Genomic DNA, 14,578 nt, shown 5'->3' with positions numbered 1-14,578 from the left:
GTAAATATTCCAAGGATTTGGACCTACAGCATAGCAGCATTACACATTCAGTCTTCATTACTAATGTTAAAGCCCTGCCTTAAAAAACATTTGCTTTATGAATAAAATTGTATTCCTTTTTGCACATGTATACATAAAAATGAGTATTTTTTTGGCACAGGATTGACATTGGGTAAAATTTTCAAAAGCATTTAAGTCACATTTTCAGAAGTGATTTAGGCACTTAGGAGCCTAATCCTATGTATTTTCAATTAGATTTAGACTCATAAATGCCTAAATTACTTTTGAAAATGAGACATAGGTTCCTAAACTATGTAGGCACTTCTGAAAATTTTCCCAGTAACCATATAGCAGTACGTGTTTCCCTCCTGACTCCAGGAAATACAAAGGGACTGATACTGCTGCCATTGAAGCCAATGGCAAAATCCATCTTGGTTTTTACAGAGATGGGATAAGGCTCATAGTAAGGATGCATATAACAGGAAATGTACAGCTATCTAATACGCAAACCATTATATATTTTGTACAGGGAGCATTAATGCCAAAATCAGTAGAAATTGTATCCATATGGTAGGGAGGTAGGATAAACCATATAGAAAAAAAAGAAAGTCAGATTATAGTATGTATACATTTAGACTGTGACTTTCACAGGTACCTAAGGAAGTCAGGAGCCCAGCTACCATTGAATTTCAATGGGACTTCCTTGAAAATGCCAGCATCATATGTAAGAACACACTCATTAACAGGGGTCTTTTATAGCATATCTAAATCACTGAAACAAAATTAATATTTTCCAGGGTGGACACCTCTCCTTTCTTGAAGGTGTCCATGGCAGACAGAAAGCCGTGTCTTCTTGTGGTGATGGAGTTCAGTGGTTCTGGAAATGTGGAGCACCATAGTATTCAACAGAAGATTGGTTTTATGTGTTCAGAAAAAATTGATCACTTATTGTGTGATATGGCGGGTGTCGCACTCCCGCTCCCCTGGTACTTGGCCACTCCAGGAATTGCTCTTCTTTTAGTGTCCACTCTGTATAATTTATTCCCCTCCACCAACACCTGTACAGTGCAACACACCAGTCCTAATCCCTATGAACTTCAGCCACTGTTCATCAGGGCCCTGTGAGGAAAAGAGATTTGTCTTCCTTGGGATGGCCTTCAGTGCAGGCACAGTTAGTGCCATCCTCCCACATCCTGATGCCTTCCTTCCTGCCTAGTGCTGACCCATCTATTAGACCTGAGCACTCTGTCACATACTGTAAGAAAGAAATCCTACATCTCAAATTTTTTCCCCATCTTGCCTCTTCCTTCAGCCAGTGATACGCACCTCAGTGCATCTGTCATTTCCTTCTTCTGAGAAATCTGAGGTATAATTCTCTGCCCTTCCTGGTGCACAAGTTTCACACTTCGTCTTCATTCAAATCCCTTTTTGAAAATTCACTTCTTCCATGAGCTGAGTAAATGCTAAACCTCACCAATATAATGCCACCGTCATCCCAGTGTGTGGAAAAAAGTTTATGGCATCCACATCTTCTGTGGTGTCTGATCTTTAGCTTAAATGGTCCAAGGATGAAGGGTAAAATCCAGCCTTACTGAAGTAAATAGCAAAACTTCCATTGACTTCAGTGAGGCCAGGATTTCACCCCCGTGTTTTTGTTTGTGTCTTGTACAGCTGTGATCACAGTGTCTACACTTACAACATAGTAATAATGTCTGGTTTTTATATAACAGCAGGTAAAGTGACCCAACATAAAATATTGGTATACTACAAATTCTGTTGAAGGGTACGGAATATGTTGAATGTATGTGTTGTAAATGAGGCTGATAGTATGTTTTCCAGTTTTTTCAGAGCCTGTTTGCTTTGTGTGTAACCTATGCAGTCCCCCAGTTTAAATGGTGAAATTCCAGTTCTCACTGTTCTCTATCAGGAAAGTACGGTAATGGAAAAAATGAATTTTGCTTTTAGTGCTGGTACGTTTTGACAGTATCAGTTGACAAGTAAATCTTAACAAACCTCTGACATCAAAACCAAGAGCAGGAAGTCCCGCTTCCTTCCAACCAATAGCATGGGGTGCCTAAGGGCAAATAGACATTTTCCGACTCTGATTCAGTTACCATCAACTGGAAAATAGTGCTAATGACTAATGAAATAGTTTGGCATCAAAAGCCATTAATTCTCAAGGCCACATAACCTATAGAGTTTCAGTTTTCAGAGCAAACTTTTCAAAGTTCTTTTATTTGTCTCCAGAAACCCAATATGCACTAATGGGTTATGTGACTTTTCACTCATAATCTCAATGTTTAATACATGATACCACTCTCAGGTTGTTATTTGTATGGATCTTTAATGATTTATCATGTGTTTACAGATTAGTGTTTAACAGGATAGATTTTATCTGAGGAACAAAAATTACAAGTATCCTAATTTGAATATTAGAGGAATAGTTTCCAGTTCTTTGAGTCATATAGTTTACATTTTACAGTCACAGTTTGCAGGTGGGATTAGATGCGCTGGAGATTAACAAATACTTTATTTTCATTGGATGTATGTATATTTATATTTAACATGTTTTTCAGTAGCAAAGTATTACAGTATATTAACATATCATAGTGTTCGTATTTCCTGTTATCAGATTTGCCCTGCCCACTTCTGTTTTGTGGTGGACATTTTAGGAATCGCTGCTTGTGCTAATACCTCTCTTTTCACATTAGGTTTACCACTAGCTCCCAAACTTCTTCCCCGAACTGAAAGGATAGGAGATTCAGCCACCTCTGAAATGACATATTGAGTCCATGACACATCAGAAATTGGCCGGCTCATGCCTTCTCTCTTTCCTGAAAATCAAGAATGCTGGGTCAGGTTTTTCAGTGGTGTAAACAGGGCCAGCTTCAGGGTTTTTGCTGCCCCAAGCAGCAAAAAAAAAAAAAAAAAGCTGCGACCGCGATCAGCTCTACCGCCACCGCTTCAGTCTTTGGCGGCAATTTGGCGGCTGGTCCTTTGCTCTGAGAGGGAGTGAGGGACCTGCTGACGAAGAGCCAGATGTGCCGCCCCTCACCGTTGGCCGCCTCAAGCAGCTGCTTGCTGGGCTGGTGCCTGAAGCCGGCCCTGGGTGTAAATCAGCATAGGTTTATTGCACTCAGCAGAGCCACCTTGATTTACATCAACTGATGATCTAGTATATTATCAATATTCACTATGTCTGATCTTCACTGTGTTAAAAATCAGGGATCCCAAAGTTGCTGGAGAAGCTGGTTTTTCTGCCAAGCAGAATGCTCTCTAATGCCACTGGACTGGCATATTTAATTTTTGCAAATGCTTTGTTCTTTTATTTTGCAATGAGAGAGATGCTGTATTGCCACAAATCAGGTATCTCATTCATGGGTCATGGAATAAAACATTTATTTTCACAACAGCGGAAATGTATTATATACAGTAAGCATCATTGTTGTTTTGAGTTAGGAGTTAATATGATGCTTTAAAAAATGCACTCTTTCAGTAGACAATAAAGGATGATTTTCAACACCAGGCAATGTGGTTTGTTTGCTTGCTAGCGGTGATCTCGGGAAGGCACTAATTTTCACTCAGAGTGTGTGTTGTACATTTAGGTCCTGATCCCTCAAAGCACTTAAGCAAGAGCTTAACTTTAAGCAGGAGACCATATGCTTGCAGTTAAGCACAAAGCCTTTCATGGACTTTTGATCAAGTGTTTGATTTGAAGCTGCTGAGCAAAATAAGAGAGGCCTGCCCTGCTGCATTAAAAGAGAAAATGCATAAAATATGCATCGCTTCTGCCCTGAGAAAAGTTTCAGAAAGACCATGATCTCTGAGCTGGGGTAAAAACCCAGTAACTTCATAAGTTCTTCCTTTCTTCCAGATCTACATGGGCACAATGGAATCTGCCTATGTAGCTTTCTACTGAAAATAACAAACAGCATGCTCAACACTCATGCTGTATGCTATCTTATTAGCTATGCACATACTCCACCTTTTCTCTGCTGTTGGTCCATCCTTGTGGTCAAGGACATGGTGTTGAAATGTAAAAGGATTGTGCTTGCTGTGTGTGATATCGTGTATGCATCCAGTTCTTTGTGATGATGCATAGGTGTTCCTTTCTGTTTTAGCCACACACATCCTGCAAGGAAATGTGAAACGTGGAAGTATATTTCTCCCATAGTCCTATTTCCGTCACTCTGCTGCTCCTCCCTTCTGCTTGTGGTGTCGCCTTCTCCTCCTTTGTTTTCTGGCTTTCTTCAAGTCACCCTAAAAAAGAGACAATTATGAGCCAGCAGGTTCAGGCCTTTACTCCTGAGTAGCAGCCCTTTCCCAGAGGCACTGGTAGCAGCATTTTCAGACAGACTTGAATCATCCTAATCCATTTCAAACTGCTGCAGCTAGCTCCAGGCGAGCAGTGGCACTGGTAGACAGCTGGTTCCTTTGTGCTCAGTGATACTTGTACTAGATTTTCCCTTTCTTAACATTTTAATAACAGTTTATATGTGTTTAAAGAGATAGTTGCAGGTGGTTACTTAAACATGCAGTGAAGTAGACAAGTGGAATATCTACATGAAGTCATACAGGTAAATATTGCAAACTACAAAAGAGAAATTATGTCAGCCTATCCTGGAATCACTTCTGACTTCAAGCATCCCGCATGGCAGTGTGGTGCTGGGCAGTGCAATATGTCATGGTGCTACAGTAGAAAGTATTGAAAATCAGTGTGTATAATCACACGTCCAAAAAAAATCATCATGAGATACCCTCTGTGGCAAACTAATGGTCCTCGCAGGCTTTGCTCACTGTAGAATTATTTCATACACGCATGATCTTTTATCACTGTACCAGGTTCCAGCAATTGGATACTTGACACAATTCATGCTAAGACCTATTTCTATCCTTTGTGTAAAGTGAGTTTTATGTATGCTATAGGTTTAACACATTCCTTACATGGCACAAATGAGTAAAGTGAGGAATCACCAAGGCATAATCAATATACTAAACAGAATGGTAGTAGCTCGCTCTCTATTCAAAGTATTTTTCACCAAGGGTTAAACTGCAGGCCATTCCAATTTTATACATTTTTTGGTACTCTTGCCACTTTGTTTATCGTCTCTTGTTCTTGTTTATGTTCTGGTTGCCTATGCTCCACATGAAGGTATTCTATTATATTTTCAACCAGGTGGCTGTACTCCCATCCCAGAATCTGACCTGGAGGAAAGGACAGGTGAACAGGATTCCACAACAATGTTTACCAACCACAGGCACCTCACAAAGCAGAAATCCAAAACTGGTAAGAGAAGGAAAAATATTCACTTGTATTTCGAATACAGAACAAATCTAACTCATATCTTGTGTCTGCAGGAAAAGGATTAATTGACTGAGGTGTTTCCAATTATGTTTTTTAAGTTTCTGATTAGTAAATGAACAGCACTTTTCTAGAAATACTTTAAATTTTTTCCTGGTTCAATCAAATCTGATAATTTTATAGGATCCTGTAATTCTTCAGATTTTTTTTTCCAGGGCCTTCCCTTCAGAACATCTGAGGTGAATAATTTCTCCTGAATTAAAAAGTTCTGGTGCTATAACACGATATGTATGAGGTAGCTGAGGACTTTAAACCTGACCTCCTCTGTGAAAGTTGAAGGTTAGGTAGAAATGAAGGTTAGGATATTTCAGTTTAATTAAGGTTTTTATGGTTGGGACTTAGTGCCAGTTGATTAAAATTTGGTCATTACTTACTGTTTGTGGGAAGACTTCCTAGAATTTCAGAAAAAATATTACTGGATATATCAAACAATATTATATTGGATGTAAAATACATTGCATACACAGATGACACATTTTCTGGAAAGATTTTATGATGCTGGAAACTATGATATGGCGTTAATTTATTTTGAGAGTAAGAATGGTAAACAAATGCATAGTAGTTTAATAAAGTGCCTCATAAGATGCTTTCCATTTTATTTACTTAATTATGTTTCTGTTAAGTGGCTTATTTCTCATGATCAGTCATTCTAAACATAGGAGATCCTAAACATGATTTGTTTATTATTGTACTTATTTTCAGATTTCTCTAAAATATAATCAACTCTTTAATGAATTATTTTATTTATGTATGCACTTTTAAAACAGGGTAACATTTATTTCATTAGAAAGGTAATATTGAGAGATCTGTTTAGAATGATTTTTAAAGTGGGACAAACATGTCAGCATTCTTTTTGTATACACATATGTATGGTATCTAATTTAAATGTGTACTAGTCATTCATACTTTTCTCCACAGCATTGCATTGAAAGTGGTTTTGGATGTTAGAACTAAATAAATTCACATTCATACTACCAGGATGGTGTCATGGCACAAATCTAAACAGATGATGAAGGCGGGGAAGAATGGCAAATGCACTCAGGAGTTGACAGGCTAAGAACTGGTGTATACTTAAGATAGATCAATATAGCTATGGTTCTCAGGGATGTGAAAAATTCACCCCCCCTGAGCACTGCAGTTAAGCTGACCTAACCTCCAGTGTAGACATAGCCAGGTTGATGGAAGAAATATTTCGTAGTTATTGCTGCTCGGGGAGGTGGATTACCTACAGTGAAAAACCCTATCCACAACTGTGGGAACCAGGTATGCTACAGTGCTACAGCAGCATAACTGCAGTGCCGCTATGCCGCTGCAGCCCCTGTAGAGTAGACATAGCCTAAATGGTTATAAATGGATACCTATAAAATCCTTGTGCGGTTAACAGAAACAGGTGAATTATGTGTGCAAAATAATATTTGTGTGCACAAAATGTATACTTACAAATGCATGATTTGTTTGCTTCACAAACTAACTGTTTTGTACACAAATGTGTATTTTGCATAAACAGTTACCTATGGTAAGCAGAGTTTAAGGGCTACTTTTTACCTTAAAGTGTTTTCATTGGCAAACTTGTAATAATGGACAGGGAGGGGAGATGCAACGATATATAATATGATAAAAGGGAAAGATACAAGGGGAGGAGTCCTGCATGTAGGTCAGCTAATAACTACATAATGTTATTTATTTATTTAATATGCCGAGAGCAGGATGATGTTACATGGCTCTGTAGAGAGCAATACAGCTCACACGTAGCATAAATGCTTTGACAAAACCAAGACAAATAAGAAGAAGAACATGGAAAATATACAATTCATTTGATCAGGTGGACCATGTATATGAAATAAGCAAAGGCTGACCCAAATTTAGGTGGTTATTTTTTTTAAGTTTGGCCCTCCATGTCTATAAATAATTAAGTTTTATGTAGTATACTGCAGCAAAATTCATCCATATGTAACTAAACTCCAGAATTCCGAACTTCAGAATAACAATCTACTATGAAAAGGACAACAAGAAAAACCTGTAAAAGGCTTAGTGTACTGATTTTCCCCATTGACTTCAGGGAATAAGACAAAAAGATACTGTCAGGGTTGACAGACACTCAGTTTAACCTGTGTTATTTTTTTAACTGTCCTTCTGATCTTGGAGAAATAGATCAGCTCTCCAGAACAAAGGCTGCAATCCCAATAAAATTCCACCTTCACTGTTAGGAGACTACAACAAACCTAGAACATGTGCCAGGCCCTTCTTTCTCTCTGCTGTTGGTCTGTCCTTGTGATCAAGGACATGGTATTGAAATGTAAAAGGATAAGCAAGAAGAACTCAAAATGCCAGTAAATAAAAACAACTAGTTTGCAAATAGTTGGCATCACAGAGCATCGGTGGGATAATACGCATGACTGGAATATTGGTATAGGAGGGTACAGCTTGCTCAGGAAGGACAGGCAGGGAAAAAATGGAGGAGGTGTTGCCTTATATATTAAAAATGTATACTTGGACCGAGGTTGAGATGGAAAGAGGAGACAGACTTGTTGAAAGTCTCTGGGTAAGAATAAAAGGGATAAAACCAAGGGTGATGTCATGGTAGGGGTCTACTAGAGACCACCTATCCAGGAAGAAGAGGTAGATGAAGCTTTTTTTAAACAACTAACAAAATCATTCAAAGCACAGGACTTGGTGGTGATGGGGGACTTCAACTACTCAGACATCTGTTGGGAAATTAACACAGCAGGGCACAGATTATCCAACAAGTTCTTGGAATGTATTGGAGACAATTTTTTATTTCAGAAGGTGGAGAAAGCTAGTAGGGGAGAGGCTGTTTTTGATTTGATTTTGAAAATAGGGAGGAACTGGTTGAGAATTTGAAAGTGGAAGGCAGCTTGGGTGAAAGTGATCATGAAATGGTAGAGTTCATGATTCTAAGGAATGATAGGAGGGAGAAGATCAAAATAAAGACAATGGATTTTAAGAAGGCAGACTTTAGCAAACTCAGGAAATTGGTAGTTAAGATCCCATGGGAAGCAAGTCTAAGGGGAAAATAATTGAAGACAGTTGGCAGTTTTTCAAAGAGACATTATTAAGGGCACAAGAGCAAACTATCCCACTGCGTAGGAAAGATGGGAAGTATGGCAAGAGATCACTCTGGCTTAACCAGGAGATCTTCAGTGATCCAAAAATCAAAAAAGAGTCCTACAAAAAGTGGAAACTAGGTCAAATTACAAAGGATGAATATAAACAAATGACCTTTCTAATTTTGTCCCTACATACTTGAGTTAAGGCACAAAATGAGATCAAACTAGCTAGAGACATAAAGAGTAACAAGAAAACATTCTACAAATACATTAGAAGCAAGAGGAAGACCAAGGACAGGGTAGGCCCATTACTCAATGAGTGGGGAAAAACAATAACAGAACATGGGGAAATGGCAGCGGTGCTTACTGACTTTTTTGTTTGGTTTTCACCAAGAAAGTTGATGGTGATTGAACGTCTAACATAGTGAATGCCAGTGAAAATGAGATAGGATCAGAGGCTAAAACAGGGAAAGGTCTAAGTAATTTTTAACTTGTTAAATTAGATGTCTTCAAGTCACCAGGACCTGATTAAATGCATCCTACAATATTCAAGGAACTGACTGAGGAGATATCTGAGCCATTAGTGATTATCTCTGAAAAGTCATGGAAGACGGGAGACATTCCAGAAGACTGGAAAAGGGCAAATAGTGCCAGTCTATAAAAAGGGAAATAAAGACAACCCGGGGAACTACAGACCAGTCAGCTTAACTTCTGTACCTGGAAAGATAATGGAGCAAATAATTAAACAATGAAGTTGCAAACATCTAGAAGATAATTAACAGTCAGCATGGATTTGTCAAGAACAAACCATGTCAAACCAACCTGATAGCTTTCTTTAACAGGGTAACAAGCCTTGTGGATCGGGGGAAGCAATAGATGTGGTATATCTTGACTTTAGTAAAGCTTTTGATACTGTCTCGCATGACCTTCTCATAAACAAACTAGGGAAATGCAACCTAGGTGGAGCTACTATAAGGTGGGTGCATAACTGGTTGGAAAACCATTCCCAGAGAGTAGTTGTCAGTGGTTCACAGTCAAGCTGGAAGGGCATAATGAGTGGGGTCCTGCAGGGATCAGTTCTGGGGCTGGTTCTGTTCAATATCTTCATCAAGGATTTAGATAATGGCATAGAGAGTACACTTATAAAGTTTGCGGATGATGCCAAGCTGGGAGCGGTTGCAAGTGCTTTGGAGGATAGGATTAAAATTCAAAATGATCCAGACAAACTGGAGAAATAGTCTGAAGTAGATAGGATGAAATTCAATAAGGACAAATGCAAAGTACTCCTCTTAGGAAGGAACAATCAATTGTACACATACAAAATAGGAAATGACTGCCTAGGAAGAAATACTGCGGAAAGAGATCTGGGGGGTCATAGTGGACCACAAGCTAATTATGAGTCACGAATGTAACATCATTCTGGGATGTATTAGCAGGAGTGTTGTAAGCAAGACACGAGAAGTAATTCTTCTGCTCTACTCTGTGTTGGTTAGGCCTCAACTGGAGTATTGTGTCCAGTTCTGGGTGCCACATTTCAGGAAAGATGTAGACAAATTGGAGAAAGTCCCATGAAGAGCAACAAAGATGATTAAAGATCTAGAAAACATGACCTATGAGGGAAGATTGAAAAAATTGGGTTTGTTTAGTCTGGAAAAGACATAAGTTTTCAAGTATATAAAAGATTGTTACAAGGAGGAAGAAGAAAAATTGTTTTTCTTAACCTCTGAGGATAGGAGAAGAAGCAATGGGCATAAATTTCAGCAATGGAGGTTTAGGTTGGACATTAGGAAAAACTTCCTGTCAGAGTGGTTAAGCACTGGAATAAATTGCCTAGGGAGGTCATGGAATCTCCATCATTGGAGATTTTTAAGAGCAGGTTAGACAAACACCTGTAAGGGATGGTCTGGATAATACTAAGTCCTACCATGAATGCATGGGAGTAGACTAGATGACTTCTCAAGGTCCCTTCCAGTCCTATGATTCTATGATTGTGCTGCTTGCTGTGTATTTCAGTGAATAGCTTTCTTGTATGTTTGAATAACAGTCAGGCTGATAAGAATACAGCAGACAGGCAGAATAGAGAGAGGATGCAAAGTGTATGTGAACATCCACGATGGCAGTAATATGGCTTGCATGTCCTGATGCAGGTCCAAAGCCTTGACAAAAATTCAACCTTACATCATATACTTGACTTTAGTTGATTCTTGATAACTTTCTATGAAGGACAGGCAATACATGCAAAACTGAATGAAAATTTTGAAAGCTTTAAATTAGTCTTCAGTGTATAACCATGTTATATAAATGAGTTTGATTTATTCTTGGTCAGAATGGACTGCCCACTGGCCATGCTGCACTATAGCGAGCCTGAAATATTTGCCACTGAGCTGTCTGGAAATTCTAATTGCTCCAAGCCCAAGAGCCAAGGAGCTGCTTAAATCATAAAATAGCAGTAAGAATGATATCACAGCATTGCAATGTTGTTCTGTACATGGTTCCTTGGACTGAGTTTTAGCCTGAGCATCGGAGACAGAGGCAAGACCAAGGTGCTTAGGTTGAACTCTAGATGAACATTGTTTGTATCTTAGGTGTCATTTTTGTGATTTTACATTGAGTTTTTATAACTCTGATCAGCCGGTAAAAGATGCTGAGAGAAGGGAAAACCCTTTTCTCATTGTATTTTTTCCTTTCTGTGAAGGAGCCTAAAACAAATATTCGGGCATGAGTTTAGGTGCTGTACTTTCTGTCTCCTTGGAGATTTTGTTATACATATATAAGGCTATGTTTTAGTCATGGGTATTTTTAGTAAAAGTCATAGACAGGTCACAGGCAGTAAACAAAAATTCACAGGCCTGTGACCTGTCCATGACTTGTATTATATACCTCTGACTAAACCTTGGGTGCGGCAGGTGCTCTGGGGAGGGGGTGGGCAGCAGCAAGGGCTCTGGGGGTGGGTAGCAGTGTGCGGCCAAGGACCCTGGCTGGTGCTGGGGGGGAGGGGCGGGCACTGGTGCTGGGGATCCCTACCTGCTCCATGCATCCCTGCAGCTCCTAGGTGGCAGAGGTACCAGGGGGCTCCGCACACTGCTCCTGCCACAAGCATCAGCTTCACAGCTCCCATTGGCCAGGAACTGCAGCCAATGGGAGCTGTGGGGGCAGGGCCTGCAGGTGTGGCCAGCAGGTGAAGCCCCCTAGCACCTCCATCTAGGAGCAGCAGGGCCATGACAGTAGGAGCCCGACAGCCCCTGAGCCAGCACTAGCCACTGCAGAAGTCACAGAAAGTCACGGAATCCGTAACTTCCATGACAGACTCGCTGCCTTATACATACATAGAGACAGCAAAAATGATAGCACAGTAGCTTCTATTCTCTGCAATTGGCAACTATATTTCATTTAATATATCAACTTCAAGTTACATAGAACCTTATCATACCTAGGCATCTCAAGGTACTTTACAGAAAATCTTCAACAGTTTAATAATTGAGGATGCAGTGCCAAACAGTTGGAAGCAAAGGAGAGAAAAAGTGTCTCTTCAGCTTTGGAGTGAACAAGTGCCATGATGCCTAACATTTCTATTCAGGGAATCCCAAGGTAAATGTTTGCAGTAACAGCCAGCACTAGGAGGTGAAGGTAGGGATGAAAGGATTGAAGTGACCAAATCCAAGGTGAGAGATTCCAAAGTGCTCTGTAGGTGTATAGGGAACCTTGAATCTAATGCAGACTCTGATCACCAACCAATGAAACTGAACCAACCCTGTCGTCATGTACTTGCTCCATGTGGTGCTAGATAGAATCTTAGCAGCCGTGTTGTGTACTGCTTGAAATCTACTAATTGCGTGCATAGGGTTCCCAGCAAAAAGGGCCTAACTCTCAGCATGAGGACTTCTGCATCAGGAGAAAGACATGTCTCCAGCTGACATAGACTAACAGGCTGGAACAAATCTCAGTTCTCAAATCTAAAATGACAAAAACAAAAGTTGGAAGTGAACTAGAGAAAATAAATGCCCATATCCACTGAAGAACAATAGGGCCCTTTCTGTATGATGATGAATGAACTTACATCAGGTGTCATTCACAGAATGTTTTTACACACAAAACAATGTTAAAATAATGTTATTAAGGTTGCAAAAGTAAGGAAATATCAAAATTAAGATAATCTGTGCAACCTTAATTCACCTCCTTTGTGTGTATGTGTTATGATACAGTCTTTAATTAGGAAGAGACTCAGCTCTCAGTCTCCTTGTCCAGCCAGTTCCCCCCACCCAACAACTCCCAGTCACAATTTCTTCCCCGACTCCAGTCCTCTCTCACCAGACACCTAGTCCTAATCAATTCCTTTCCCTCCCACTGTTCAGCTTTTGTCTCATCTTCATTCACATCAGACTGCTTTGTTCTCCACGCTACCTGGGTTCCAGCAGGGAATGCTCATTGAGAGTACTGGAAAGAGAGGCTCTCTGCTCTCAGGCCTGGTCTACACTGGGGGGGTTCGAACTAAGGTACGCAAGTTCAGCTACGCGAATAGCGTAGCTGAACTCGAAGTACCTTAGTTCAAAGTACTTACCCGTCCTCACGGCGCGGGATCGAAGTCCGCGGCTCCCCCGGCGGTGGTGGAGTTCCGGAGTCGACGGGAGCACGTTCGGAGTTCGATATATCGCGTCTAGATGAGACGCGATATATCGAACTCCGAGAAGTCGATCACTACCCGCCGACCCGGGCGGGTAGTATGGACGTACCCTCAGTTCCAGTGCCCAACCCAACCCTGGGCCAGAGTTGTTGGAAAGCAGCCTTTACAGGAAAAGTCCTTCTGAGTCCACATAGTTCTGGGGTACAGCATGCTCAGTCATTCTGTATGGATGGCACATGCACAGTCCAGTCAGCACCAGGAGCTGTGAGAGGCTCAAACATGCTCAGTAAGAAGGGCAGTCTTGGGAGATTTTAGCCATTTAGCTCTGGCAGATCTCTACTGAGCATGTGAGAACTGTGATTTTTCAAAGGCATGTAAATTAGCCAGATTTGGGTGGATTTTCCCAGGGATGGCAAAAAGCACATCCCTGATACAAAGGTCAACCCAAATGTCAAGGTCCTGCTCCAAAGTATGGGGGCCGTAGAACAGTTCAAAGGAAAGATGTCAAGAATTTTTTAACACGGCAGAGACATAGTTTTTCCCTAGCTTCATTCGAACCATTTTGGCGGAAATTTCAGTCATAATAATTCAGACTGAGACAGACAGCCAGTATGGAAAATTTCACTCCAAATGGTTAAAGTCTGTCAAAGCTATAAGCTACTGAACACAGGACCTTTTAATGGGGAGTGTAAGGCAACTTTGGTAATAGGTGGTAGTACCAGCCCTGCCCTAATATCACTGGCTGAAGCCAAAATAGTCCCTTACTGGCAAGTCAGTGAGAGGAGGGAATAAATGGCTCTGGCTCCATCAATGACCCACTTTGGGAGGCACATTTTGCTACTGGGATGCGCTCAGTCCTTCTGTGAAGCAGCTGTAAATAATACATTCTCACTAAAAAAGAAAAAAAATAGACTGTTGTAGGCTAGCTAATAAATCAACCACTGGACCTAATTCTAATTTCACACTGCTTTTTTACAATACTAGCGTGTTGTAATTCCACAGCTGAGGTTAGAATCTGGCCCACAGCATCATATTTGGGTGCTGATAGTTAGTGGCATAGGTTTTGCAACTGAGGAATGGAGAGGGTGATGGGTCATTGGTGGTGGCCTGGAGAGTGAGCCTGCTCCGTATTTACCTGGCAGTGGCGGCTCCTGTCCTGCGGGGCTGGGCCCAACTCCGAACTCTGGGTACTGCAATGTGGTTCACAGGGTCACAGTGCCATTTAAGTTTGGCCCAACCAGCTCTCTGTCTTGATGGAGGGGGACTGAGCCAAATTTGAGTGAGTCGCATTGCAAAATGGTGAATGGGTTCACAGCACCTTTGCACTCTGTGCACCATGTTGCAATGCCTGGAGTGGGCAGCTGGGCCCAGCCCCATGGGACAGGAGCCATTACTGCCAGATAAGTGCAAGGAAGGCTCATTCTCCAATCCTGTATGAAAATTCATGTTTTACACCTCCTTTTGTCGGGTTTCAGAGGGATAGCCATGTTCGTCTATCTATACACAGCACATGAAAAGATGGGAGTT

At 40.8% G+C, this 14,578-nt stretch overlaps 1 protein-coding gene across 7 annotated transcripts in view; it reads left to right on the top strand.

Moving 5' to 3' along the window:
• BBS9 (Bardet-Biedl syndrome 9) overlaps positions 1–14,578 on the top strand; it is a 519,285-nt gene that overhangs the window by 350,400 nt on the left and 154,307 nt on the right. For 6 of the 7 annotated variants that reach the window (XM_045005718.1, XM_045005716.1, XM_045005717.1 and 3 more), the window contains one exon: positions 5,177–5,287. In XM_045005718.1, the coding sequence (XP_044861653.1) occupies positions 5,177–5,287 (111 nt within the window). Of the gene's footprint in view, positions 1–5,176; positions 5,288–5,517; positions 5,542–14,578 lie in introns of all 7 variants that reach the window. The other variant, XM_045005719.1, reaches the window with a different exon arrangement.

The sequence above is a fragment of the Mauremys mutica genome, chromosome 2 (genome assembly GCF_020497125.1).
Source record: "Mauremys mutica isolate MM-2020 ecotype Southern chromosome 2, ASM2049712v1, whole genome shotgun sequence".
In the NCBI taxonomy this organism is placed as follows: Eukaryota; Metazoa; Chordata; order Testudines; family Geoemydidae; genus Mauremys; species Mauremys mutica.
The sequence above is the reverse complement of the archived record's forward strand: the minus strand, read 5'-3'. Positions and strand labels throughout refer to the sequence as shown.